The following is a 24,727-nucleotide window of genomic DNA, read 5'->3' as shown; positions in this document are numbered from 1 at the left end:
CATCCATGTGCTGCCGTCCCCGTGTGTCCTGTGTCCCCCGTGTCCCACCATCCCTGTGTCCCCCGTGTCCCATCCCTGTGCCCCGTGTCCCCCGTGTGCTGCCATCCCCACGTGTCCTGTGTCCCCCGTGTCCCACCATCCCTGTGCCCCGTGTGCTGCCATCCCCACGTGTCCTGTGTCCCCCGTGTGCTGCCATCCCCGTGTGTCCTGTGTCCCCCGTGTCCCACCATTCCTGTGCCCCGTGTGCTGCCATCCCCATGTGTCCTGTGTCCCCCGTGTCCCCCGTGTGCTGCCATCCCCGCGTGTCCTGTGTCCCACCATTCCTGTGCCCCGTGTGCTGCCATCCCCATGTGTCCTGTGTCCCCTGTGTCCCGCCATCCATGTGCTGCCATCCCCGTGTGTCCTGTGTCCCCCGTGTCCCACCATCCATGTGCCCCGTGTCCCACCATCCATGTGCCCCGTGTCCCCCGTGTCCCGCCATCCCTGTGCCCCGTGTCCCCCGTGTCCCGCCATCCCTGTGCCCCGTGTCCCCCGTGTGCTGCCATCCCCGTGTGCCCCGTGTCCCCGGTGTCCCGCCATTCCTGTGCCCCGTGTGCTGCCATCCCCATGTGTCCTGTGTCCCCTGTGTCCCGCCATCCGTGTGCTGCCATCCCCGTGTGTCCTGTGTCCCACCATCCCTGTGCCCCGTGTGCTGCCATCCCCGTGTCCCCCGTGTGCTGCCATCCCTGTGTGCCCCGTGTCCCCCGTGTCCCGCCATCCCTGTGCCCCGTGTCCCCCGTGTGCTGCCATCCCCGCGTGTCCTGTGTCCCCTGTGTCCCGCCATCCGTGTGCTGCCATCCCCGCGTGTCCCCCACACCCCCCCTTTCACCCCCCCACTCCCCGCCCCGTCCCTCCTCCTCCCCGCCCCGTGTCCGTCCGTCCGTCCGTCTGTCCCCCCCCCCCGCCTCTCCCAGGCTGCCCCGCGGTTTTCGGCGGGGCCATGGCGCCGCTGACCGACTTTTACCAGCTGACCATGGCCTACGGGCACTGGCGGGCCGGGCGGCATCGCCTCCCCGCCGCCGCCGAGCTCTTCTTTCGCCGCGGTCCGTTCCGCGGAGCCTTCGCGCTGGCGGCCGGCCTGGCCGAAGGGCTGCGCTGCCTTCGCGCTTTCCGCTTCTCCGCCGCCGGTGGGTGTGGGGGGGGGGGTGGAAGGGGGGGGAAACGGGGAGAGGGGACCCCTGGGAGTCCTTCGAGGGGACCTTGGTGGGGGAGAGAGACAGAGCTTGGGGGGGACCTGGGGGACAAGGGACCCCCCCCCCCCCGCAAGGGGGCTGAAGGGGGACAGGGAGATCTCTGAGAGGGGGTGGAGGCGGGGGGGGATATGGCCCTCAGGGAAAATTGGGGGACACCCTTCAGGACAGTGCTCCCGTGGGCAGACCCTCAGGGTAACTTGGGGGACACCCTCTGGGACAGTGCTCCCATGGACAGCCCTTGGGGAGACTTGGGGGACACCCTCCGGGACAGTTCTCCCATGGCCAGACCCTCAGAGGAGACTTGGGGGACACGCTCCAGGAGAACAGTGCTCCCATGGACGGACCCTCAGGGAAACTTGGGGGACACCCTCCAGGACAGCGCTCCCACAGACGGACCCTCAGGGAAACTTGGGGGACACCCTCCGGGACAGTTCTCCCATGGACGGACCCTCAGGGAAACTTGGGGGACACCCCTCAGGACAGTTCTCCCATGGCCAGAACCTCAGAGGAGACTTGGGGGGACACGCTCCAGGACAGTGCTCCCACGGACAGACCCTCAAGGGAAACTTGGGGGACACCCTCCAGGACAGTGCTCCCATGGATGGACCCTCAGGGAAACTTGGGGGACACCCTCCAGGACAGCGCTCCCACAGACAGACCCTCAGAGGGGACCACGGTACCTTCCCAGGGCTGGGGTAGCCCCTACCTCACCCCGTCTCTCTCTCTCTGGGGTGGAGGGTGATGTGAGGAGCCCCCCCACCTGCAAGCCGTCACCCGTCCCCGGCACGGGAGGTTCGGTCCCTCCAGCCCGACCTGTGTCACAGGGGGACCACCAGCCCCGGGGACCACCAGCCCCAGTGCCCACTGAGCTCTGCCCTTGCAGACGTCGCCTACCTGCGCTCCGTCCTGCCCAGCACCACGGAGGACGCCTTCTTCGATTACCTGGCCACCCTGGACGCCTCGGAGGTGACCGTCTCCGCCGTGCCGGAGGGCTCTGTCGTCTTCGCCAGGGTGGGACGCGCTCGGTACCCTCCCCTGCTTTGGGGGGGCTGCGGGACTGTTGGCTCCCGCGTCCCCGGGGAGGACGGGGACGTCACCGCCTGGCTGCCCCCCACAGGTGCCGTTCCTGCAGGTGAAGGGGCCGCTGCTGGTGGTGCAGCTGCTGGAGACCATGTTGCTGTGCCTGGTCAACTACGCCAGGTAGGGACATGTCCTGCTCTGGTCGCCCAGCTGTTGGGGACCACATCGGTCTCCGTTGTGCCAAACCCTCCATATCCCATGGTGGTCCCTGCCACGACACCGCGCATCAGCTGCAGCCGCTACCCTTAGCTGTGTGCTGGCTCCACGCTCAGACCGGCTTGATGTGACCTGTCCTTTCCTCCCCCAGCCTGGTGGCCACGAACGCCTCCCGCTTCCGACTCCTTGCCGGTCCGGATATGAAGCTGATGGAGATCGGGCTCCGTCGCGCTCAGGGGCCGGACGGTGCCCTTTCAGCCTCCAAGTACTCCTACATTGGGGGTGAGTGCTGCCCCGTGGTGCCCCACGGCACCGCGGCCACGCCGTCACCCGTATGTGTCCCCCGTCCCTCCTCGCAGGCTTCGACTGCACCAGCAATGTCCTGGCGGGGAAGCTCTACGGCATCCCGGTACGCGGCACTATCGCCCACTCCTTCATCATGTCCTTCACCTCGCTGGAGGAGGTGCAGCCCCGGGTGAGCGTCACCGTGGGATGGGGATGGGGATGGGATGCTCTGCCCGTGGCCGTGCTCCCGGTGCCGTGGAGGATGCCACGGGGTGTGCAAAGCCCATGTCCTTCGGGCAGGAGCTGCTGCCGCTGGCAGGAGGAGAGCCAGTGGATCTCCCGGCCCTGGCCAAGTCGTTGCTGCAGCGGGTGTGTGAGCTGCTGCAGACCCCCCCTGAGAAAACGAACCGGGGCGAGCTGGCCGCCTTCGTGTCCTATGCCATCTCCTTCCCGCATGATTTCCAGGGGCTGCTGGACACGTACTGCGTCAGGAGGTGAGAACGCCAGGTCCGTTCCCACCATGGAGTGGCTTTGCCACCGTGGCGGAGCCGGGGGGATGCGTCCCTCCTCGCTTGGTGGCGTTGAAGCGGGGACGTTTTCCCCCTGGCAGCATTCCCGTGCTTCCCTGTTGCCTGACGCAGGGCTTGGACCCGCTGCTGGATCCGCCCTGGGTCCCCGTCCCACCAGACAAGGGACGCTAACCCTCTCCTCGTCCGTGCCAGGAGCGGCTTGCCGAACTTCTGCGCCGTGGCGCTGGCCCTGCACCAACTGGGGTACCGGGCCGTCGGGGTACGCCTGGACAGCGGGGACCTGGCCCAGCAGTCCAAGGAGATCCGCCGAGTGTTCCGAGCCTGCGGTGCTCAGTGAGTTCCCCCACCGAGCCTGGCTTGGCTGCACCCAGCACCTCCTCCTGCCGGGGTGGGAGCCCTCGTGGCTCGGGGGGGATGCTGCGAGCGGAGTTATGGGTGTCTCCCCCCCCCCCAAACCCCTGCACCCCCTCCCTTGCTCACTCTCCTGCCCCTCGCCAGCTTCCAGGTGCCCTGGTTTGAGACCATCCCCATCGCCGTCAGCAACGACATCAGCGAGCAGAGCCTGGAGGAGTTCAGCCGGGAGGTGAGGTAGCTGTTGTCGTGTCTGAGACGTTACCTTGGCTTTTGCTGGCGCTGCTGGGGTTTTGGGGTGTGTGAGGTGGATGTGAGAGTCACCTGGGACTTTCTCCCTGGGTGAGAACAGAGAAGAGTTTCCAGGCTGGGAAAAAAAAATAGAAAAAAAAAAATAAAAGGCTTTTGGGTGGGACAGATGGACAGACAGACACTGGGCACCTTCGGGCAGAACATCCTCTGACCTGCCCGGTGGCTCTGGTTTTGGCCTGGGCTTAAAAACCAGCGGTAGGGCTGGGCTGTTGATGGCCGCTGTCTTCTCTGCTGCACCAGGGGAGCGAGATTGATATGATCGGCGTCGGGACGAACCTGGTGACATGTCCCCTGCAGCCATCGCTGGGCTGTGTTTACAAGGTAGTGGTGGCAGCAGCTCTCTGCCCTGCTTGGCTTGTGGGGCACGGGGCTCCTTGGCTTCTCCCAGGCTTTGCATGGCTGGGGCTGCGCAGCAAAGGGGGATCCAGCCCTAAGGGACAAAGCTGCGAGGCCAATATTATCAAATTATTGAATCGTTTGGGTCTGAAGGGACCTTTGAAGATCATCCCGTCCAACCTCCCTGCCATGCATGGACAAGGACATCTTTCACTAGACCAGGTTGCTCAAAGCCCCGTCCAACCTGGCCTTGAGCACTGCCAGGTATGGAGCATCCACAACTTCTCTGGGCAACCTGCTCCAGTGCCTCACCGCCCTCATCTTAACAAATTTCTTCTTTACAGCCAATCTAAATCTAACCTTTCAGTTTAAAACCATTACCCCTTATCTGGTCACTACAGGCCTTGGTAAAAATTCCGTCTTTCTTAGAAGCCCCCTTTCTATATTGAAAGGCCGCAAGAAGGTCTCCCCGGAGCCTTCTCTTCTCCAGGCTGAACAACCCCAACTCTCTCAGCCTTTCTCCATAGCAGAGGTGTTCCAGCCCTCGGACCATTCCCTGTCCCTCCTCTGGACCCGCTCCAACAGGTCCGTGTCTGTCTTGTACTGGGGACCCCAGAGCTGAACACAGCGCTCCAGGGGGGGTCTCACCCGGTCGGAGCAGAGGGGGAGAATCCCCTCCCGTGACCAGCAGGTCACGCTGCTCTGGATGCAGCCCAGGAGACGGTTGGCTTTCTGGGCTGTGAGTGCCCGTTGCTGGCTCATGTCCTATTTTTCACCCCTTAATACCCCCAAGTCCTTCTTTGCAGGGCTGCTCTCAATCCCCAGTCTGCGTTGATACTGGGGATTGTGCCAACCCAGGTGCAGGACCTTGCACTTGGCCTTCTTGAACTTCATGAGGTTCACCTGGGCCCTGTTCTCCAGCCTGTCAGGGTCCCTCTGGATGGCATCCCTTCCCTCAAGGGAATCAACTGCACCACTCGGCTGGTGTTACCTGCAAATTTGCTGAGGAGGCACTCAATCCCACCAGCTATGGACTCCTTGCAAATAATGTTCATGAGACTACTGTAACAAGAAGCTTGCAGGCAGGAGGAGGCAGGATGTCCAACTTTGGGGGGGCGGTTGAGTTTTGGGGTTTTTTTTATGATTTATTCAGTTGCTTTGCATCAGCGGTCTTCCCAGCACACGGGGCCACATATAGAGGACACAGAGCTCGGCATGGTCTTCAGCACTGGCATGAGCTTGTGCATGTGACAAAAATAAGGTGCCCATCCTCTTCACCTCTTTCTCCTACAGCTGGTGGAGGTCAATGGCTCCCCACGCATGAAGCTCACAGAAGATGAGGAGAAGATGACGATCCCAGGGATTAAGACAATCTATCGGCTCTATGATGCTGCTGGTGAGTTGGGAGACCCTTGCCATGGTGCTGCCCTGTTGACCTGCATCCCCGATGTCCCCCACTGGCCCTTAACCTGGCACCCCTGCAGGTCACCCCTTCATGGACCTCATGGCCCTGGAGGAGGAGCCCTTGCCCAGCGCAGGACAGGAGCTGGCGATCCGTGTCCTGGGGCGGCTTGGTGAGACCAGCAAGGTTGTACCCACCACTGTGGAGCCCCTCCATCGCACGTACTTCAGAGATGGCCAGGTCAGGGGCGGCTCTGCCTTCTGGTGCTGGTGTGTCCTCCTCCCATGTTGGGTTAAGGAGCAAGGCAGGGTGCTGGAGTCTTGGCAGTAATGTCAGGATCAAAGGGTTAAACCTCAGTGTTTCCTTGCATCTGAGCTGTTCCCTGCCCCAAAAAGTGCCACCCTAGACGCGGTGGCATTGGAGTCGAGCCTGGAGCTGGCTCACTGGGGATTGGGGCTGGGTGGCCGGCTCCCCACGTGGGACATAGTCACGCATCTCCATCCCTGCAGGTGTGTGAGCCGCTGCCCAGCTTGCCAGAAGTGAGGAGCCACGCGCAGGTGTCCCTCAGCCTGCTCAGCCCCGCTCACCGCCGACTTCATGAGCCACAGCCCTACCCGGTACGTCCGCCGCTTGCCAGGCACCATGAGTACACACCCAGGAACCTTGCCCGGCTCCGGTGGCCTGAGCAAAGCCAGGGTGGCTGCACTGCGGAGCTGCAGCGGCGTGTGGATATGGGGCTGCAGTCCCCCCGGGGAGCGCACGCTCACCATCCCTTCTCTCTCTGGTGCCAGGTGGCCGTGACGGAGAGGCTGCACAACCTCCTCACCGAGCTGCGGCAGGCCACCCAGTGAGGTGGTCCCTGTTGCCCCCCGCACTGCGCTAGCCCACACTGGGCACAGCCCCGCTTGGGGCCACCTCTTCTTCCGCGCTCTTTTGAAGACCAAGTGACTAATTGGGAATTAACGGTTCTAATGACGTTGCTGCTGCGTGGTGCTAATCCGAGGACCCTGCAGGAACTGGAAGAGCACCCTGCGGTCCCAGCAGCAAAGCTGGGCACAGAGGGATGGGGCAGGCAGAGCTGGGACGCAGCTGTCCCCGCGTCCTCTGGAAGCAATGGTCCTTCCCTGTCCGCCTCGGTGGCCCTACCAACTCTGTGCCTTCTGCTGTGGCAGCACTGCCTGCCTCGGTGGCCCTGCCAGCCCTGCACCTTCACTGGTGGCAGCCCATGCCGAAGCTCCTCGGTGGCACTAGAGACCAAGTCTTGAATGCACAAGAAGGTGCCTACCGTGGAGCCTATCCCCCAACCCATGTCCTGTGGGACATCTGTGGCAGATGGACTTTACCTTTCCTAGTCCAGGCTTTGGCTCTCTGGCCACATTTCATCTCTTTCCATTTTGTATGTGTTCCCTGGGACACGGAGGCCGGCTCCAGGCTGATGCCTATGCTCTCTAACCTGATGTTCATAGAAGCAGTGTGGCACTAATCCCCGCAACTAGCTTCATCCTAAGCAAAAAAAACCCCACAAAATAAAGGCCTTTAGCCACTATGGCTACAGCCACACCATGTTTAATTCAACGTCCTTCATTTCACTTCATGGTTTATGACTGAATAAAGTTGGAATGAAAAAGAAAGTGTTGACCCATGGGAGGATCTGGGGGCGGCCCTAATGACCCTAATTCCAGTGAAAACCCCTTTGTAGCTCCATTGGGGGTAGGTCTCATGCGCAAGCAATGATGGTTTGAAGGCTTTATCAAAACAGGGTCAAGAAAAGTTGTTGCATGGAATGGGAAAAAAACCTGCACAGACTGAATCTTCTCCGAGACAGGTGTATTTTCTCTTAATCCTGCCCAAATCTGTAACAGGGAGATAGTAAATCATTTTCCCTTGAGCTTGTAGAATGCACAGACCTGGAATTGAGCCACCCATCAGAAAGGTGCAGTAAGGGAGGGGAAGAGGGAAATCCCAGGTGAGATGCACCTGCACATTCCCAGGCACCAACCCCGTGGCTGCGTTGCACAGCCTCCCAGGAACAGCAGTGGTTTAGCTCTTGTTTAGATCTTTGCAACACATATTGATGGGGAAAAACAATGAAAAGAGCTTAACAAAGCATGGCCTGATGGCCTTTTGTTTCTAAAAAAACCCAAGAGGCTGGAGGTCCCTGTTGCAATGCTCCAGCTGTGGGCACTGTATCACACACGGTATTTTTACAGAGGAAAGAAACTCGAGGAAAAACCAAGAGCAGTTTGCTATTAAAACTTACATTTTTAGAGCAGAAGCACCAGAGATACAAGACCCCAACCCCCAGCATACCTGAGTAGAACTTGTCCTGAGTTCTTAGGAGAGAAGGAATGAAGAACAACTTTAAGTAGACAGACAGCAAGACAGCAGCACCCTCCAGCCCCTCAGCCCTCTCCACGGCCACAGAGGATCAGCCAGAGATCACTAAGTCAGCTCACAAGCGGGAGCAGTCAGGATGATCCGTTGCTAGATCTGCCACCACCTCTCCTGCCCCTAGACAGACTCTTCAACCGCCGGTGCTTTGGCTTTGCCCAGGACCTTTTTGACTATCTCCATGGATGGCAACTTCACAGCCTCTCTGGGCAACCTGTGCTAGCGCTTATCACCCTCAAGGTGAAGAAGTGTTTCCTGATGTTCAGGGGAACCTCCCGTGTTTCAGTTTGTGCTTAGGGCCTCTTGTCCTGTCACTGGGCACCATGGAGAAGATCCTGGCACCGTCCTCTTTGCACCTTCCCTTCAGGTGTTTATAGACATTGCTAAGGTTCCCCCAAGCCTTCTCTTCTCCAGGCTGAACAGTTGTGGCTCTCTCAGCATTTCTCACGGGAGAGATACTCCAGTCCCTTCATAATCTTTGTGGCCCTTCATTGGACCATCTTCATCTCTCTTGTACTGGGGAGCTCAAACTGGATCCAGTACTTCAGGCAGATGGGAAGGATCCCCTCCTTTGACCTACTGGCAACACTTTGAGTGCAGCCCAGAACCATTGTTCGCCTTCTCTACCATGAAGACACATTGCTGCCTTGTGGTCAACTTGGTGTTGAGCCCCAAATGCTCAGCGAGGACATTTGGAAGCCAAATTGGACAGCAATGCTCTCAAAACACTAACTGTGTTAACAATCTGGGGTCATTACACACCAGCCATCCTTTGTAGCCACCACATAGAGAAATAAGGGACCCACCAGAAAGCCAAATACAGACATCAAGCTGTTGAGGTCCCCATTAGCATCACAACCCTGCTGTCAGCAAAAAAAGATCCTAAACCACATGTAGCACGTGGCCCAAGCCAACAGGACTGATATAAAGATACAGGCTACATATTACTTACTGCACCCTGCATTAAAGAGGAAAAAAGAGGAGGAGGAAGGTTACAGCTGCACATCTGGAGCTCCTGGATGCATTCCTCAAGGTTTTGGTGTCCTGACAGTGCAATCTGGAATGTGGGCAACCCAGTTCATAGCACTGACTCCTGTAACAGCTTCCTGCTCCCACAACAGCATGTGTTTAATGGCAGAGAACGCCCACTTTGCAAATTTAAGTTATTTAATTTAAGGAATACCAGTTCCCACCCCAAGACCCTTAACCTTACTGCAGTCACAGCAGAAAATCCAAGAGTGCTCATTTTTTTTTCCATTTTTGCCCTTGGAATTGTTATTGGGCTTTGGCACAGATCTCAGAAGTGGATGTCAAGATGAGACAGAAAGTGCTAAAAGTGAGGTTAAACCACCCAACCATGTAGCAATAGTGCAGACTTTGCAAAAAAGAGGGAGCATAATGAGCTCACATGCTGTTCCTCTGCTCCATCTTTCTCCCAGTTTTGTTCTTACAAAAATACATATTTTAAAAGCATATTTGCAGCTCAAGATGCCCAGTTAATCTCATGGTTGAAAATAAGGGATAGTGGGTGAAAGTACCAGAGTATTAGCGCTGGATAAGGAAAGTGCAGACAATTCAGGGACCCAGCTTTAGGTGTGGGGTCACATCCCAGACCTCAAGAAAAACCCTCGTCCTGACCCCTCTCTTAACCACACTGATGCAGCTCACACCTCCTGGTTTTCTCACTCCGCAAGTCCACGTGAAGATGTCTTACAGAGGGCGAGGCTGTGGTTTTCTTGCGCTCTTTGCGAACCTGAGGATAACTGGTCATGTTTGGATTAGATGCTGGTCCTCAGCCTTGGAGGGAAGGGCTGGAAGGGAGAAAAAGATGTTGGGGAGGACTCTGAGGTAGGGCAGAGCTGCGGAGTGCCTGGGGAGGAAGGAGGGTGGAAAGGGAAGGTAGGATATGAGAATGAATTTGAGTATAAATAATTCAGAGTTCAGGTCTGGTGGAAGTACAAACTATCGCTCCATAAGGCCAGGTACAGGATTTAACAAACCCAGACAGGCTGATGTGGACAGCTTGATACCAGACACTGGAAGAGGTAAGAGGCAGAAGCGCAAGCTTGGTGCGCCCAGACTCGGCTGCTTTCACCAATTACGAGCTGCAGAGTTGATCCAAGCTCACGTTTCCAATGCCTCGCTGCTCTGTGGCACCAGCCCAAGGCAGTGTCATTTGTAAAGCGCCATCTTCTTGCTCTGGTACATGTACATGTAGGCATCACAGAAGAGCCGCTTGGCCACTCCATCCATGTCCCGAGGTTGCTCCAGGGCCAGCACAGCCAGTGGCAAGTCCAGGTATTTGGCAACTTCAGGGCACAGCGTTACCGTAGGAATGTTGAAGCCATTTTCATCACCTAACCCAGAAAGAAGGAGAAAAGTCCAAACCAGGTCCCAAGGCGTGAGTACCTACAGTATCTGCTCATGCAGATACCATCATGCTCAACAGCAATATAGTGCCTCAGCTGAGAGATCTGGAGGCCAACAACAAAGTGGGGAAGGACAGGAGAATGGTCCTCACCCACATGGCAGCCAGTTCCAGCTGGCTCGACAAGTCCCTTGTCTGAACACAGACAGAGGATGAAAGCACTAGGAGGAACTCACACGTGCTTGGCCTGGCCATACTCTTCTCTGGGGTCTACTTAAATAGTCACTGTTGGAAACAGGGTCTAGAGAGAGCCTAAATCATGTAGGGGGCTTCAGAGGAAAAGATGGACTGACCAGCATCTACGCAACAAGCGTTGCAGACCCTCACAGCTGCCCACCATGCAGCGCCCGGCTGCGATCAAAGCTCCGAGCCCACCACCATGTCCTCACCATGCCTGTCAGCCATGCTGTCGAAGAACATCCAGTGTTCGTTCTCGGGGCCGTATTTCACAAAGGAGACGTAATGACTGGTCTCGATGCAGAGCACTGCAAAGAGCTCCATCTTCTCACGAGGGACCTGCTGGCTGCCCCGGGGGCTCCGGCTGTGAAACTCTTCTGGGATATGCAGCCTAGTTGGCTTGTGCGTTTTGCGACGGTAGTGGGAGTGAACCTGAGGAGAGATGATGGGGTGGCACTGCTGAGCGGGCAGAACTGAACTTGGCCTGCCAGAAAGGGGAGCGTGCAAGGGTCAGACCAGTTTGTTCCCCACTGATCTGACCCCTGTGGTCTCTGCATGCCAGGGAATGGCATTGTGTCAACAGCCTGGCAGCAAGAAGCTGAGACGGCAGTCTGTCACCCTCCAAGAAAGGCCAGACAGCGTGGAGGGCCCAGCACTCCGTCTGTGCAGGATCAGTCCTTATTTAGGCTCTATGTAAGCAGGGGGTTCAATAATGTGCAGCACCTAACCCCGCTCATGCAGCTGATGCGGGCGGTGGGACTGATGCGCAGGAAGGGGACCCTCTGTGCCCAACCTGAACGGCTGCAGGGACAGCAGGGGAAACACAGGTATTTTGGGGGGTTCGATCTGCTGTCAGCCACCAAGGCAGATTTTGTAAGCAGCCAAAGAAACTGAATACCTGTCTGGAGCAGGAACTGCAGAACTGCTTCAAGCCCGTAGCTGCGAATACCTTGTCCTTGAAACAATCCGAACACTCCACGGTGGCAACATCGCCACACATGCAGCACTCCCTGGGACCTGCGGGGGCAAGAGGGGTGAGAGGATGTGTCTTCTCCTGATCTCACCTGAAATCCAACTTGTCCCGCTAAAACTGGTGTTCAGGAAAGAAGAATCACACCATGATCCCACCATAAATCTGCTCACAACCCAAAGAGGCGAGACCTGTCACTTGGTTGCTCGCAGTCCCAGCTGGCAGCTTTACCGCTGCCCAACAACTTACTGTCAAGCAGCAGATCTGTTATATCCAGCTCCAACGAAGGAATGATTTTGCTGAACATTTTATATTCCTTCCCAAACCGCGGCATTTGGATAATGAAGCAAGACGGGATCTGGGAAAAGAAAGGCAAAGGAGTCACCCTGCCAGAAGAGACAAGCCCCAGAGACTCTTCTCTCCATATTGCTGCTAGGAGTAAAGGCTTTCTGCTCCAGTTATTCACAAGACAAAACGGCAACAGGGAAAGCATAGCCCTCTTCCCAGGTCATGCTCAGATTCTCCAAGACGTCTCTCTTGTGGCTGTATCCTGCTTCTTTGCATTGTTGGATATAGGACATACTAGACCCACTGCACACTCACTGGCAGGCACAGGTACATTGGAGGAAGCAAGAAAGAGGCAGCAGATAGCAGCGTAGGCGGAAGGTAGCTGGGCTCACCTCCACTAGCTTCAGATCAGAGGACAGGAAGGAGTGTTCCACTAACTGCTGCACATCGGGAACCACCAGATCCTCCTGTTTGTCCATAAATATCTGGTAACAGTAACAGTCTTGCTCCTTCTGGCCTCCTGACCTGCAAGGAGTGGTCACGGGGCGTGTTTACATGGTGCCACAAACATCTGAGCTCCCAGAGGACACACCGGTTTTGTCCTGCAAGAGTTCTGGGCCCAAGGCACCAAGGGCTGCTTGGTGCAACACTGACACGAAGCAGTTTTTCCACCCAGAAATACTAAATACGTGCCGTGAGAAGAGGATACAAGTACCATGTTCAGTCTCATTATGCCTCCACAGCATCACATCCTGCTCCTATAAGCAAAACTCAGTTTCCCCTCGTTGATGTAAATATTAAGAGACTTCAATATTTTTTAAATCAACTGCACCATGGCACAATCAGCAAACTCCCTTCTCAGATGAAAGATCTATTTATAACTGCATATACAAAAGCCACAGAGCAAAACTTGGTGCATTCAAAAGGTGAGTTGTGTGTAGAAGATCTCCCACAACCCCTACATCCCTGAGCCAGCAGAGAAAGGATTTCCTTCAGATGACCCTCTGCAGGGGAGCTGCAGTACAGAGTCGTCTTTGTGCTCAGCCTTTCCGACTACTCCACAATCTATGGCTTGACTGACGTCTCAACAAAGGAGCACAGAAACCGAACAATCCCCTTCTATGCTCCTGAACAGCACAGTTATTTTTGGCTTCCTTCAGCCTCTCATCCTCTTTGTAGAGTCCTGAAAAACTGGGACTGCATCCATGGACTCCCTGTTTGAGAGGCTGCAGGACCAGAGCCAGCCTGACAGTCTGGACACATCCCAAATGCATCCAAAGGCTGTCAGATAGTGCCGGCTCTGCACTGAAGTTGGACACTACGCTTCTCAAACCACTGCTGGCTCTCCCTAAGGATGAGAAAAGGTTTTTATCATTTTCTGAAGGCAGCACCTCCAGGGAGAGTTTAGAAGTGTTTTTTCCTGGATGCATCACCTGGGACAAGATCACAACAAATAAGATCACATGGACAGCAGAGAGGAGCTGCACACAACTCACTGAGCTGTGCCTCCAAACCCTCGATAAAAAGGTGCAAGTAACACCTGGTGACAGTGAGGTGGACAACTAACGAGTCTGGCCTGGGTAAATTGTATTGCTTAGATATGGAAACTTACTGCAGTTTCAAGAGTGGCTCTATTCCCAGGATCTGATGCATTATGAGATTGAGGAATTCCTCAGGATCTGAAAGGTGAGAGAAAAGCATGGGTCACAACACACCAGGAACGCTGCCTTGCCCCACTGCATCTGGACAGCAAAAGCTGCCAGATAAACATGAGCCAGCAATTTTGTGAACCCGGAATCTCCTCTTTTACTCTAGGTAAGGGGACGGTTGGGCTAAAAGCTGAGAGCACTTGGTTAATGCACAAATCCTAAGGTGGGCATGAAAAATGCAAACCAGCCTTCAGACACTACACTCTTACAAGCCAGGCCATCACAGCAACATTATCTCAGAGACCTTAACTGACAGTTACTGCTAACACCGAAAGTATAAACTCAAAGTAAAATCAGGGACAGCTATGGAAATTCAAGAAAGTGAACAGCTGAACTATCCCTGGCTAAAATAAATATACAATAGTACAAAACACAAGTGCTGTTCACTGACAAGATACCTGCTGTTTCTGGAAGAATCAATGCCACTTGTTTAGTATCCAGGTACTTAGAGGTTGTTGCAGTGATGTTTGGCATTGGTGTAATCCGTTTCCTTGTCGTAAACTACAGGGGGCCTTGCTGTGCATGGATGGGAACGTGGTGATTGCAACCAGAGATTGGTGGGTTTCAGCTGTAGGTGTTTTCTGTCTTATTTTAATCAGACTATGGTCTTCGAAGAACCTCAGATAACTTGCCAGAACTCAAAGACATGTTGATCTTGGCAAAATGACAAATCAAGCTGGATTCTAGCAAGGACATCAGGGATAGACTTATCAGGGTATAACTCAAAGTATAAAGGTCAAGGAAATTTCCCTCGTTTAAATTCTGTTCACACAGATCTTCTTCTCCCCTCCTGGCAACAGCTGCCATCAGATAGAGACCCAGCAATTCCCATCCTTCCATCAGACTTCAGGACAAATTTCAGTTGAAAAGCCTGTAGAGTTTTAAAAGCTGAAAGTATTTTACATTTGCATTTTTACATCAATGAACAGCACAGCAGGCATATTAATGTACGTGCCTGCAAGAAGCACAAAATTAAGTTGTCAGCCTGCTGCCTGGATGAGGCAGAGCACAGCAAAGCAGCCCGGGGAAGGCCCCAGAGAGCACGTTACCTTTCTCAGCGTTGGTAAAACTTGAACACTGGCCCTTTTCAGTTAGCTGCTCCCTAAGGTGCATCACACTCCTAGCCCTGACGAAGCCAGTCCTAGAAACAAACAGCAGCCGCAGATGAACTCTCCAGTGTATTTAAATCATAGAATCATTGATTGGTTTGGGTTGGAAGGGACTTTTAAAGATCATCTAGTCCAACCCCCCTGCCATGGGCAAGGACATCTTTCACTAGACCAGGTTGCTCAAAGCCCCGTCCAACCTGGCCTTGAGCACTTCCAGGGATGGAGCATCCACAACTTCTCTGGGCAACCTGCTCCAGTGCCTCACCACCCCCATCTTAACAAATTTCTTCTTTACAGCCAATCTAAATCTAACCTTTCAGTTTAAAACCATTACCCCTTATCTGGTCACTACAAGCCCTGCTAAAAATTCTCTGTCTTTCTTAGAAGCCCCCTTTCTATATTGAAAGGCCGCAAGAAGGTCTCCCCGGAGCCTTCTCTTCTCCAGGCTCAACAACCCCAACTCTCTCAGCCTTTCTCCATAGCAGAGGAGTTCCATCCATTAAACCATTTCCGTGGCCCTCCTCTGGACCCACTCCAACAGGTCCGTGTCTGTCTTGTACTGGGGACCCCAGAGCTGGTCCAGTGCTCCAGGGGGAGGGTGTCACCAGAGCGGAGCAGAGGGGGAGAATCCCCTCCCTGGACCTGCTGGCTACGCTGCTTTGGATGCAGCCCAGGATACGGTTGGTTTTCTGGGCTGCGAGCACACACTGCCGGCTCATGTCCAACTTTTCATCCCCAAGTCCTTCTCTGCAGGGCTGCTCTCAGTCAAATCTCAGCATCACAGAATGCCCCAGGGTTGTATTTCTGCAGCCAGTGCCAGGACACTGGTCCTCAAGGAAGATGCTAATATCTTATGTTCGATCAGCTCTCCATGCCTCTCCTCCACACCCCTCTAGGGAGGATGAGGAAAGAACCTGGTCTCTTTGATATAAATTCCAGAGAATTTAGCTCTCATGCCACGGTCTACCTTCATCCAGCCTGGCATTGCATCCTGCCTTTGGGACTAACTGGTGATGAAGGCAATGCCACTGCTTCATCAACACCAGGGTTCTCCCAAGAGGTGGTCTGAACCCCAGGAATCCCCCTTTCTTCCTTTCACTGAGAAGTCAGCTCACAAGGCTTCCTTCCGAGCAGGATATACTCATGCACATGCAGTAGGAGTTGTGACAGCCTTACAACCCAGGGAAAGGAACAAATGGAAGAGGAACCCAGTATGAAGACCTTTGGATGTGGCTGGCAGGAGAAACCCTCCAGGTAACCCTTTCCCTCAGTGATAGGTACCATCTGGTAGGGCAGCAGAGAAGGTATGAAGGCAGATGGACCACTTCCAGGATTCCCACACAGCATACTCACTTTCGGAGGGGATTAACAATCTCATCCCGCAGAATGCTCTGGACGTTCCTGTCACACAGCGGGAAGGGCTTGAAGAGCATGGAGTCCAGCACAGACGTACAGGAGAAGAGGCTGTGAAAAGTGTGATGGGTGTAAGTCTGATGGGGTTGCAGCGTTAGAACCAAACCATTGTGCCTGGTGACAGTTGGTGGCTTTTGCTTTCAACAGTCCATGCATGCAATTACAGAAAGGTGAGTGATGGTGCGTTTCCAGAGTGAGATAAACCACATCTTATTTAATGAACACTGGTAGTAAGCAAGGAAGCAGGTCACAGAGAATGAAATCTCATACTTTGCAGCCAAAACTGCTCATGGGGGGAGCACCACCGAGTCTTTTCCTCTCCAAACAGTGCTGCACAGTGAAGCTGGGACCTCCTGGGCGGTTTCTTTGAAATACTTCCAGCCATTACCTCCAGTAACAGTCAGCACGGTCCAAGTCCAGAGAGCTACAATCTCTCACCACCCTGCATGACAGACACACAGGTACCTCAGGTACTCCTGAGAGGTATTTCAGGGCCTGAGAACCTACCAGATTAGGAAGGAGATAAAAAAGCAGCAAGCATCAAGGCTGCATCTCCACACATTCTGCTCTATACTGGGTTAATTTCCAGCCACCTCAGAAATCCAGGGAAATGCTGTGGTTTAGAGCTTTGCCCAACTGAAAAAGCACTCATTTAATGGAATGGCACCACTCAACCAGGTCCTTACCTGAAGAGAGCTGCATCCATATAGCAGGAATTACAATGGCCTTGGATCCCCTTCATCCGCCCTCGCAGGACACGCACTGCTGCCTCGTTCCTGAGGGGAGGAAAACTGTCTGGAGTCTGTGGAAGAACTTCTTGCCCTCCTGCAAGAGAAGCAACAGAAGCAACTCTCTTTAGCTTCCCACCTCGTCTGAATCAGCTCTGCCTTTCCCCGATGCCCCAGACGTCTGCTCTGCTCAGAAGTCAGCACCACACTCTTCTACACTGCTTCTGCTGGGACTCAACCATGCTGAGATGAAGATTTGTCTCCAGCAATTCATCTACTGGAAATGGAGACAAAAACCAAACCATCTCTTCTTCAGCACAGACCTGCCCTAGCAATCCATACCGCCTCTGCCATCGTTATGCCAAGTATAATGAAGACCAAAAGAGCTACAAACAAGCTGGTGTTGTGTTATATGCAAGCTTGGGATCTCTCTGTTGAGAGACCTGTGACCCCAGTAGCAAGGGGACAAACAGGCAACTGTGCTTTGATAGCCTCATCCTGCTGGCCTGTCATCTCCTTAAGCATCAAAGGTGGCTTTCTCAATCTGGTCCTTCCTGGTTTCTTCAGCATTCTCCGCCTGTAATTCAATCCCCTCTCTTCAGCATGTCCTTAAGACATTCTGTCTTGTCCCTTCTCTCAGTTTTTGGACAGTCCCTACAGGAATCCTGTCTTCTCATTTACAGTGATCTCATTTACAGTTTCTAAACGGCTAGTTCACACTGTCTTCTCTGCGCTGGAGGAATTTCTTCCTGTTCAAATGAAAATACTGGCCTGTTCTTCCCTGCATCTTCTTGTGAATGTCTTATCATTGCATTGAGCTCTACGTTGAAATTTATTTCATCCTCTCTTCCTTTCCAAGCTCACTCTTATTTCTTAGTCCCCAGGTGCAACACCGTTATCACCTGATGTCTTGGCCCTGGGCCTGAGCTACCCACTCCAATTCTCCAGAGCCACATGAGGTCTACATTTAACATACAGTAGCTATGCCAGACCCTATAGCTAAAACTCTTGTCCATATTCCAATCTCAGTTACACAAGACCTTTTCTTCTGCCCCAAAAACCACAGGCAGAAGAGCCCTGTCTTGCTTGCAGATTCATGATGCCTTGCAAAGACTGTTGCTCTGGACTTCTATCCTCTTGTTACCCCCCAACACTTCCTGCTAGCTTCCCCTTCTCCAACGCATCTGTGCCACTGAGGCCTCATTTTTAGAGCCACTCACAATATGTTGCCCTATATTCAATGTCCTAGTCTACGTTATCCCTGTAATAAATTGCTTACCATCTCTCTCACTTGTGGGGCATTCCCTATAAATAGCATCATGGCAACTTCAGCACCCTTAAAACTGTCATCTTTTGGAACGCTCAAAGAAAGTGGAGAATATTAAACTGCTGATTAAGATACTGTGCATAAGGCTTCTCCGTAGCATGCCTTGTCCCAGCACAGCCCCGTCTCCCCTCTCCCCAGAGAACTTAGTAAAATCCATGAGGCTCAGCTCACTGTTGCGCGAACACTGGAAGCGAACATCGGGCTGGCAGGACTGCAGCCTCACGAAGAGGCCACGCTTTGGAGCGCAGTGGAAGTAGTGTTTGCCCAGCCATTCGCCAGCAGTGACCCCCTTATCTTCATCCTGCGAAAAAAGCATTGAGGAATAGCATGAGAGCAGGCTTTCCGTGAAAATTTCCATGATTCCCCATATGGCCATTTAATATCTTAAGAGCTGTATACATGTTTCGTCCGTTTTGTTGACTGTTTTCATTTATTCTGGTTATGTTTTGAACCTATTGATGCTGCTTGTAGGATTCATGATTATTCCATCCCACATACCAGTAACACTGCTCTTGAAGAGAGCAAACCAACCCTCATAATCATGCCACTGGCTCTCCTCCCCAGCCTAAGGAAGGGCACAATTGTGTCGTTGCCCTCACAGTTCACGCTCTGACACATCAGAGGCTGTCCTGGTTTTGGCTGGGATAGAGTTAATTTTCTCTCTACTAGCTGGTATAGTGCTATGTTTTGGGTTTAGTATGAGAAGAATGTTGATAACACACTGATGTTTTCAGTTGTTGCTGAGTAGTGTTTATACTAAGTCAAGGGTTTTTCAGCCTCTCGTGCCCAGCCAGCAAGAAGGCTGGAGGGACACAAGAAGCTGGGACAGAACACAGCCAGGGCAGCTGACCCAAACTGGCCAAAGGGGTATTCCAGACCATGTGACATCATGCCCAGTATATAAACTGCGGGGAGTGCGGTTGGGGGGATCGCAGCTCAGGGACTAACTGGGCATCGGTCAGTGGGTGGCAAGCAATTGCATTGTGCATCACTTGTATATTCCAATCCTTTTACTATTATTATTGTCATTATTAGTTTCTTCTTTTCTGTTCCATTAAACTGTTCTTATCTCAACCCACAAGTTTTAGGGGTTTTTTTCTGCCGATTCTCTCCCCCACCCCACTGGGTGAGGGGGGAAGTGAGTGAGCAGCTGCATGGTGCTTAGTTGCTGTCTGGGGTTAAACCATGACAGAGGCCCAGGTCAGGCTGTGAGATACACAGCCACAAGCTGAAGGTCTTAAAAGAGAAGAGCAACCAAGACCTGCCTGTTCTGATATACAATCTCACAGCAGGAAATATTTTGCTCCTTACCAGTTCAACTCCTGCCATTTTGTGCTTAATTTGGGGCAGGTAGCCCAACCAGCGGATGATTCCCGAAACCTGGTTTCCCTTGTCCAAGGTGATCTGGACCATGGAGTTCACCTCCAGGGATGAATTCCCACTTTCGCACTCCTCACCACTCTCGCTTATCTCTCGTTTCATTTGGTTTGGGTGTCCCAAGCCCATGTCAGACTCGAACGGTGAAAATAAACCTAGTGGGCAATACAAAATGTCAGGTGAGGTAGGAAGTCAACACCTAATGACAGACACCTCTGGATCTCATCTAATACCAGGTCTATTTTGAAATTACAGACCACACACCCAAGCATGAAGCTGAGCAACAGAAACACAAGGTATAATTCCCAGTGATACGGCCAAGCTGGTCTAACAGGCTGAGAGGGGATGATCCTGCTCCTTGTTTCCCCGCTCAAGGCTGCACGCTCCAGCCTCTCGCTGGCCCTGGAGCTAATGCAGCCCTTCACAGAGCCATTTTGGACTACTGAAATGGCAGCAGGGGGGTTACTTCCAAATTATTTTTCTGCCTTTAGTGAGATGAATCAATTCAGTGAAGAGTCTAATGATGGCTCCCCTAGGGCCAGCCGTGACAGCTGCACGGTGTTTTTTGATGGCAACAGAGAGATTCCACTAATTTCTTGTCCTGTCCAATGAGGCACACCATCGTTGCTAGCACCTGTGCATCTCTGAGTTTGTCTGGCATCAGGATGAGGCTCCTGCTCCATCTTCTACAGCTAAATTAAAGACTCTTTAACCAGTAATTCCCCTAGGAATTACTTCTGCACTGCAATCACACTCTCTCTTCTTCCTGACAAATAGAAAGACTCAGCTTTAGTTGCCTAATGCAAAGAATTTTGTCCAGAACTTGAGACTTTTCCATGGACCTTCTCTGCCTCCTGATCAACTAAGTTGGGACTAGCTGAAGCTTTTGTTGGACTTTCAGCTCATCAGTAGCCTGCAGAGAAGAAATAAATGCTAAATCCCCAGGAACGTACACAGGGCAGACACATCTGATGATAACCTACTTTGCAAGCTTTCCTTCACAACAGAGTCCATAGGGATTTCTCTGAAAATGTCAGTTGTTCCTTCTTCTTCCTGAAAGGAGTGAAAAATCTATCAGCTAAATGCTTTATCAGACGTAGAGCATTCCTGGAATATGAACCAGTTTTTCAAACAGGCCTGGAAAGTTTGCATGTAACCTTATGTCCCTTTTGGACATTCCTTCCACTTCTCTTTAATGTCTCACCATAACATAGTTTTTAAAAAATCCCCCAAAACCAAAAAAAGGCGGAAAGGCTGCTCTTACCGGACAAACTTTAACGAACCATTGGGTTCCTTCCCTGTAAACTGCCATCGCTATTCCTTTTGTGAGGACCTCATCCACATAGAAGCTAACAGCATCTCCCACTTTCACAGGAACCTCCTCCTCCATGTCCGGTTTTGGCTTCTGTTTCATGTAGTCCTCATCTGGCATGGAAGTAAATTGGACTCTGCTAAATGGCAGGAAGATCCCGCAGTTCCGCTTACACTTAAAATACTCGGTGCCATGATAAGATCCATCGCTGCGCCCTCTGTTTTCTCCCTCGCCCTGAAAACACACCAGAAAGGCACGTTACATACACAAACACAAAGGGAAAATAAGCAACTTGCTTTCTTGGCCACTTTACCTGTAACTCCACCCCGAAGAAGAACGGAGACAGCGCAGCCGAAGTGTTTTTGTAAATGCTCCCAATGTAACGGATGATACCAGGGAGATGTTGACGGTCAACCTCCACCATCACTTTTTGGCCCGGCACGGCCCTCAGAGCTGCTTCAAGGCTCAACCTCTCCAAGAAGTAGTTCAAGCGTTCGTTGTGACTGCTGATGGCCAGGAGGAAGACAGCCGCCTCCTCGCGCACAGGCTGAAGGATTTCTACATTTATCGTGACGGTGGAGCTGTCATCCAGCATGATGACTTTCAAGAAGCAAGCCGGGGGCCTGTCATCGGAGAAGTTGCGCAGGTAACTTCTCTCGCTACAGAAGCACATGTTCCCAGCTTGGAAGTACTTGCTGCCATAGGCACAGTCTTCTGTCAGGATGTAATAGCAGTTTCCATCCCCTGCTGAAGGCAGAAGGCTGGTCATCGTCATTCCCCTGGGTTGTGAGAAACGAGAAAGTCACACCAGTGAAGATACATGCATGTTATCGCAGAAGATCTCAGAAGAATTCAGGTTGGAAGAGGTCTCGAGCCCAACCCCATGCTCAAAGCAGGTTGCTTAAAACCTCACCCAGCTGAGTTTTGAGCATGTCCAACGAGAATGATCCCAGAGCCTCCCTGGTCCCTTGTTCCAGTGTTTGATCACCCTCATGGTGAAAAAGAGAAAGTTCCATCTAACCAAGGTTTCCCACGTTCCTGCTTGTCCCCGTTGCCTCTTGTCCCCTCACCATGCATCCATGGGATGAGTCTGGCTCCGTCTTCTCTACTAAACCCTCCCAATAAGAAGTCGCACAGAGCAGCATCTCCTCGTCTGTCCTGTTCTCTACAATGCTGCACTGCCAGAACAGCCTCATTAAATTCCACCTCCTGCTTTCTTTTCATACTTAATTGCAGGAGCAGAGCAAAGGCTAAATTCTGCCTTTTAAAAATCCTCTAAAAAGGGAGTCCTAGTCCGTGACTACAGCTCTTCGATGTTGTGTTAAAGTACGTTAATATTCAAAACATACGCAAAGCACAGCACCTACTGCATTACTATGCTGAGGCACTAAAGATCACCATCTTTCAAAACAAATATATTAAAAGAAATTCAAATATCTGCAATCAGAAGTACATTTTTGCGCTTAAATTTTAGTTAAATTCTAGTTAAATACTCATGCAGTTTACCCCTCCGCATCTCACTTCTGATGATACCACACACAGCCAGGACCCAGACTTTTTGTTACAACACAAAAAAGGGATGAATATAGAAACTTCTTCCTGCAGGTGAACTGGTTGGCCCAACTTGGCCAATATAGAGAAAATAAGAGACGTGCCCGTTTCTAGGCCATGGAGGAAATTAAGGAAGAAAAAAGATGTCTCCACGACAGGCTACCTGGTAGAAGTTTCTTAAAAGTTCAAAGTGGAGAGAGGAGGAACCGAGCAGATGCAATTAAGGGAAGTAGAAACTCACTCAGGGCATTGCAGCAGGAAGCACGAATGCAGCTGCTCGCAAGAACAATAAACGGGTGGGTTGGGAGGAAAACGTAGGCAGAGCTTGAACAGAAAAGCAGCACAGAGCTCAGCAAGGAGGAAGGCAGCGTTACTGGGGACTTCACGGGAAACTAATATCGAGAGAGCTCATTTTTTAAAGTATTAGTAAAAGATAAATCACTGCTTCTGTTGGAGAAAAAAAAAAAAAGTCAACCAATGCCTGATCAGATCCTGGAGCTTTCCTTGTGTTTGAGCTCATTGTGGCAGCTTCCTACAGGAGCTGTCTCCCTTTCACTCTTATTTTTTTAACCTTTGCAGGCAGAAGGATAGCTCGGAGACCTGATCCATATGCTGCTGTACTGCTTTTGGGCAACGCTCGTTTGCTGCGGCTGAAGATCTGGTCTCAAAACGGAATACCCCCCCCTCTCAGAAAACCATGGGTCTCCTAAAGTAGCATCTGCTTGGGTCTGCCAGTGGAGCTAATTTCACATGTATAGCAGATACATGTTATCCACATAGCCAGAGATTCGACAACCGAACCTGCCCTGCCACAGCGGTGCAAACCACACTCACGCTTTTCCCTCTTTCTGCCGAGGGAACCCAGCGGGATTCACTGGGGGTGACCACCTTGAAGTCATGGGGCACTACGGGGGTACACAGCCGTGCCAAGGCAAGACCCCCTCCTTTGCAATAACCGAGTTGGGAGGTGACGGCAGGCAGTGGAAGTGGAAGAAATCCCGTGGCGTGCAGCAGTTCCCTTATTTCCCATCCACGCAACTCTCTGCTGACATTTTATCACTCTGCCGGCAGAGCAAGGGCTTGAAATTCTGTGATTTTTTTAAAAGAAAGAATTAAAGAATAAGATGCTGTGTCCCAACTCCCCCTCCCCCATATTCAATCTTCCGTTTTCAGGACTTTGGTTTTATTTTACTTTTTTTTAAAAAAAGTTCTCTCTCCATAAGGAATACAATAAACCCCAGCGTGCTTTAAATGCTGTCAAAAAGAGGAAAACCAGAATAAACCGTTTCCCTCACCAAAACCCAAGAATAAACCGTTTCCCTCTCCAAAACCCAAGAATAAACCGTTTCCCTCATCAAACCCCAAGAATAAACCACCTCTTCAACAACCAAATATGCGCAATTCCCTCCCAGGTTAACAGAAATAAAAGCACATCCAGACCGGCGTACGATCTTTGGGCTTGCGGTGTTTCAAACGGCGCTGAAACCTGACGGACTGCGCTGAGGGGAACCTGGGGAGCGCCGGATAATTAAAAATAAAGCCAAATTAAAGCGGTAAAGTGAGGCTGGGCTGGAGGAAGGCTCTCCAGGGACCTGACCCTGAGGTACCTGGGGGAGGGGGAGCTGAGAGGGGCCCACAGGGGACCGGGGGGAGGACTCCAGGGCCGGGGGTCAGCGGGGGAAGACCCCGCTGTGGGGCGATGCCGAGGAGGGGAGCCCCCCCCCCCCGATTCCCCAGCTCTCACCGTCTCCCGCCGCCGCCGCCACAGCCCCGCTCTTCCGCCTCAGGGGACGTTACCACAGAGCCGCGGGGAGCGCGGACTTCCGGCCCGCCCCTCTGCCGCCGGCTTGCTTAGCCAATGGGAAGCGGCGTGGGGAGGGGGGAGGGGGAGGAGGGACAGGGCAGGTAGCCAATGAAGGAGAAGGGGGCGGGGGCGGGGCTGCCGGGGGGCGGGCCTCGCGGCTGCCACGCCCCGCCCTCTGCTGGGCCTTAGGCGGGGCCGGCGGGGCCCGGCGGGTGGGGGACGGTCGCTGTGTCCCCGTAGTCCCTGTGTCCCCATGGCCCTGTGTCCCATGGCCCCAGAGCCCTGTGTCCCCATAGCTGTGTGTCCCCAGAGCCCTGTATCCCATGTCCCTATAGTCCCTCTGTCCCCGTGGCCCAGTGTCCTATGTCCCAATAGTCCCTCTGTCCCCATAGCTCTGTGTCCCTATGGCCCTGTGTCCCGTGTCCCCATAGCTCTGTGTCCCCATGTCCCAGTGTCCCA

The 24,727-nt window shown here is 53.0% G+C and overlaps 2 protein-coding genes across 7 annotated transcripts; one reads left to right on the top strand and one right to left on the bottom strand.

Annotated features, from left to right (window-relative positions):
* The first annotated feature begins 965 nt into the window (after window positions 1-965).
* On the top strand, window positions 966-7,244 carry NAPRT (nicotinate phosphoribosyltransferase). 4 transcript variants are annotated; one of them, XM_075024088.1, is made up of 13 exons: window positions 966-1,166; window positions 2,116-2,198; window positions 2,350-2,432; window positions 2,620-2,750; window positions 2,828-2,943; window positions 3,054-3,247; window positions 3,476-3,616; window positions 3,782-3,866; window positions 4,187-4,267; window positions 5,576-5,678; window positions 5,767-5,924; window positions 6,194-6,301; window positions 6,476-7,244. In XM_075024088.1, the coding sequence occupies exons 1-13, from the start codon at window positions 980-982 to the stop codon at window positions 6,533-6,535; spliced, it is 1,530 nt and encodes a 509-aa protein (XP_074880189.1). In that variant the 5' UTR covers window positions 966-979; the 3' UTR covers window positions 6,536-7,244. The 4 variants fall into 4 exon arrangements, with proteins under 4 accessions (XP_074880189.1, XP_074880190.1, XP_074880188.1 ...); XM_075024089.1 differs by having other exon boundaries at window positions 2,116-2,243; window positions 5,767-5,870; XM_075024087.1 differs by having other exon boundaries at window positions 2,116-2,243.
* A 227-nt stretch (window positions 7,245-7,471) lies between these two features.
* LOC142029348 (ubiquitin carboxyl-terminal hydrolase CYLD-like) lies at window positions 7,472-24,264 on the bottom strand. 3 transcript variants are annotated; one of them, XM_075024085.1, is made up of 15 exons: window positions 24,209-24,264; window positions 21,227-21,692; window positions 20,866-21,147; window positions 20,585-20,654; window positions 19,536-19,756; window positions 18,396-18,525; window positions 16,856-16,994; window positions 16,110-16,220; window positions 14,697-14,788; window positions 13,551-13,617; window positions 12,331-12,463; window positions 11,900-12,008; window positions 11,579-11,697; window positions 10,893-11,112; window positions 7,472-10,432 (listed from the first exon to the last, which is right to left on the bottom strand). In XM_075024085.1, the coding sequence occupies exons 2-15, from the start codon at window positions 21,686-21,688 to the stop codon at window positions 10,248-10,250; spliced, it is 2,340 nt and encodes a 779-aa protein (XP_074880186.1). In that variant the 5' UTR covers window positions 21,689-21,692; window positions 24,209-24,264; the 3' UTR covers window positions 7,472-10,247. The 3 variants fall into 3 exon arrangements, with proteins under 3 accessions (XP_074880186.1, XP_074880185.1, XP_074880187.1); XM_075024084.1 differs by lacking the exon at window positions 24,209-24,264 and adding an exon at window positions 23,299-23,506; XM_075024086.1 differs by lacking the exon at window positions 24,209-24,264 and adding an exon at window positions 21,827-22,367.
* Window positions 24,265-24,727: the final 463 nt, after the last annotated feature.

Source organism: Buteo buteo, chromosome 3, assembly GCF_964188355.1.
Source record: "Buteo buteo chromosome 3, bButBut1.hap1.1, whole genome shotgun sequence".
Taxonomy (NCBI): Eukaryota; Metazoa; Chordata; class Aves; order Accipitriformes; family Accipitridae; genus Buteo; species Buteo buteo.
This window is presented reverse-complemented; position numbering and strand designations above follow the sequence as displayed.

What these genes read in the sequence shown, in the direction of transcription:
- NAPRT (XM_075024087.1), top strand. Translation starts at nt 980, where the DNA reads ATGGCGCCGCTGACCGACTTTTACCAGCTGACCATGGCCTACGGGCAC. An exon ending in CGCTGGGCTGTGTTTACAAG is followed by an intron (nt 4,268 to 5,575) that starts GTAGTGGTGGCA and finishes TTTCTCCTACAG; the next exon opens with CTGGTGGAGGTCAATGGCTC. An exon ending in ATGAGCCACAGCCCTACCCG is followed by an intron (nt 6,302 to 6,475) that starts GTACGTCCGCCG and finishes CTCTGGTGCCAG; the next exon opens with GTGGCCGTGACGGAGAGGCT.
- LOC142029348 (XM_075024084.1), bottom strand. Translation starts at nt 23,363, where the DNA reads ATGACTTCAAGGTGGTCACCCCCAGTGAATCCCGCTGGGTTCCCTCGG. An exon ending in AACAGATCTGCTGCTTGACA is followed by an intron (nt 11,698 to 11,899) that starts GTAAGTTGTTGG and finishes TTGCCCCCGCAG; the next exon opens with GTCCCAGGGAGTGCTGCATG. An exon ending in GCAGTTCCTGCTCCAGACAG is followed by an intron (nt 11,113 to 11,578) that starts GTATTCAGTTTC and finishes ATCTCTCCTCAG; the next exon opens with GTTCACTCCCACTACCGTCG.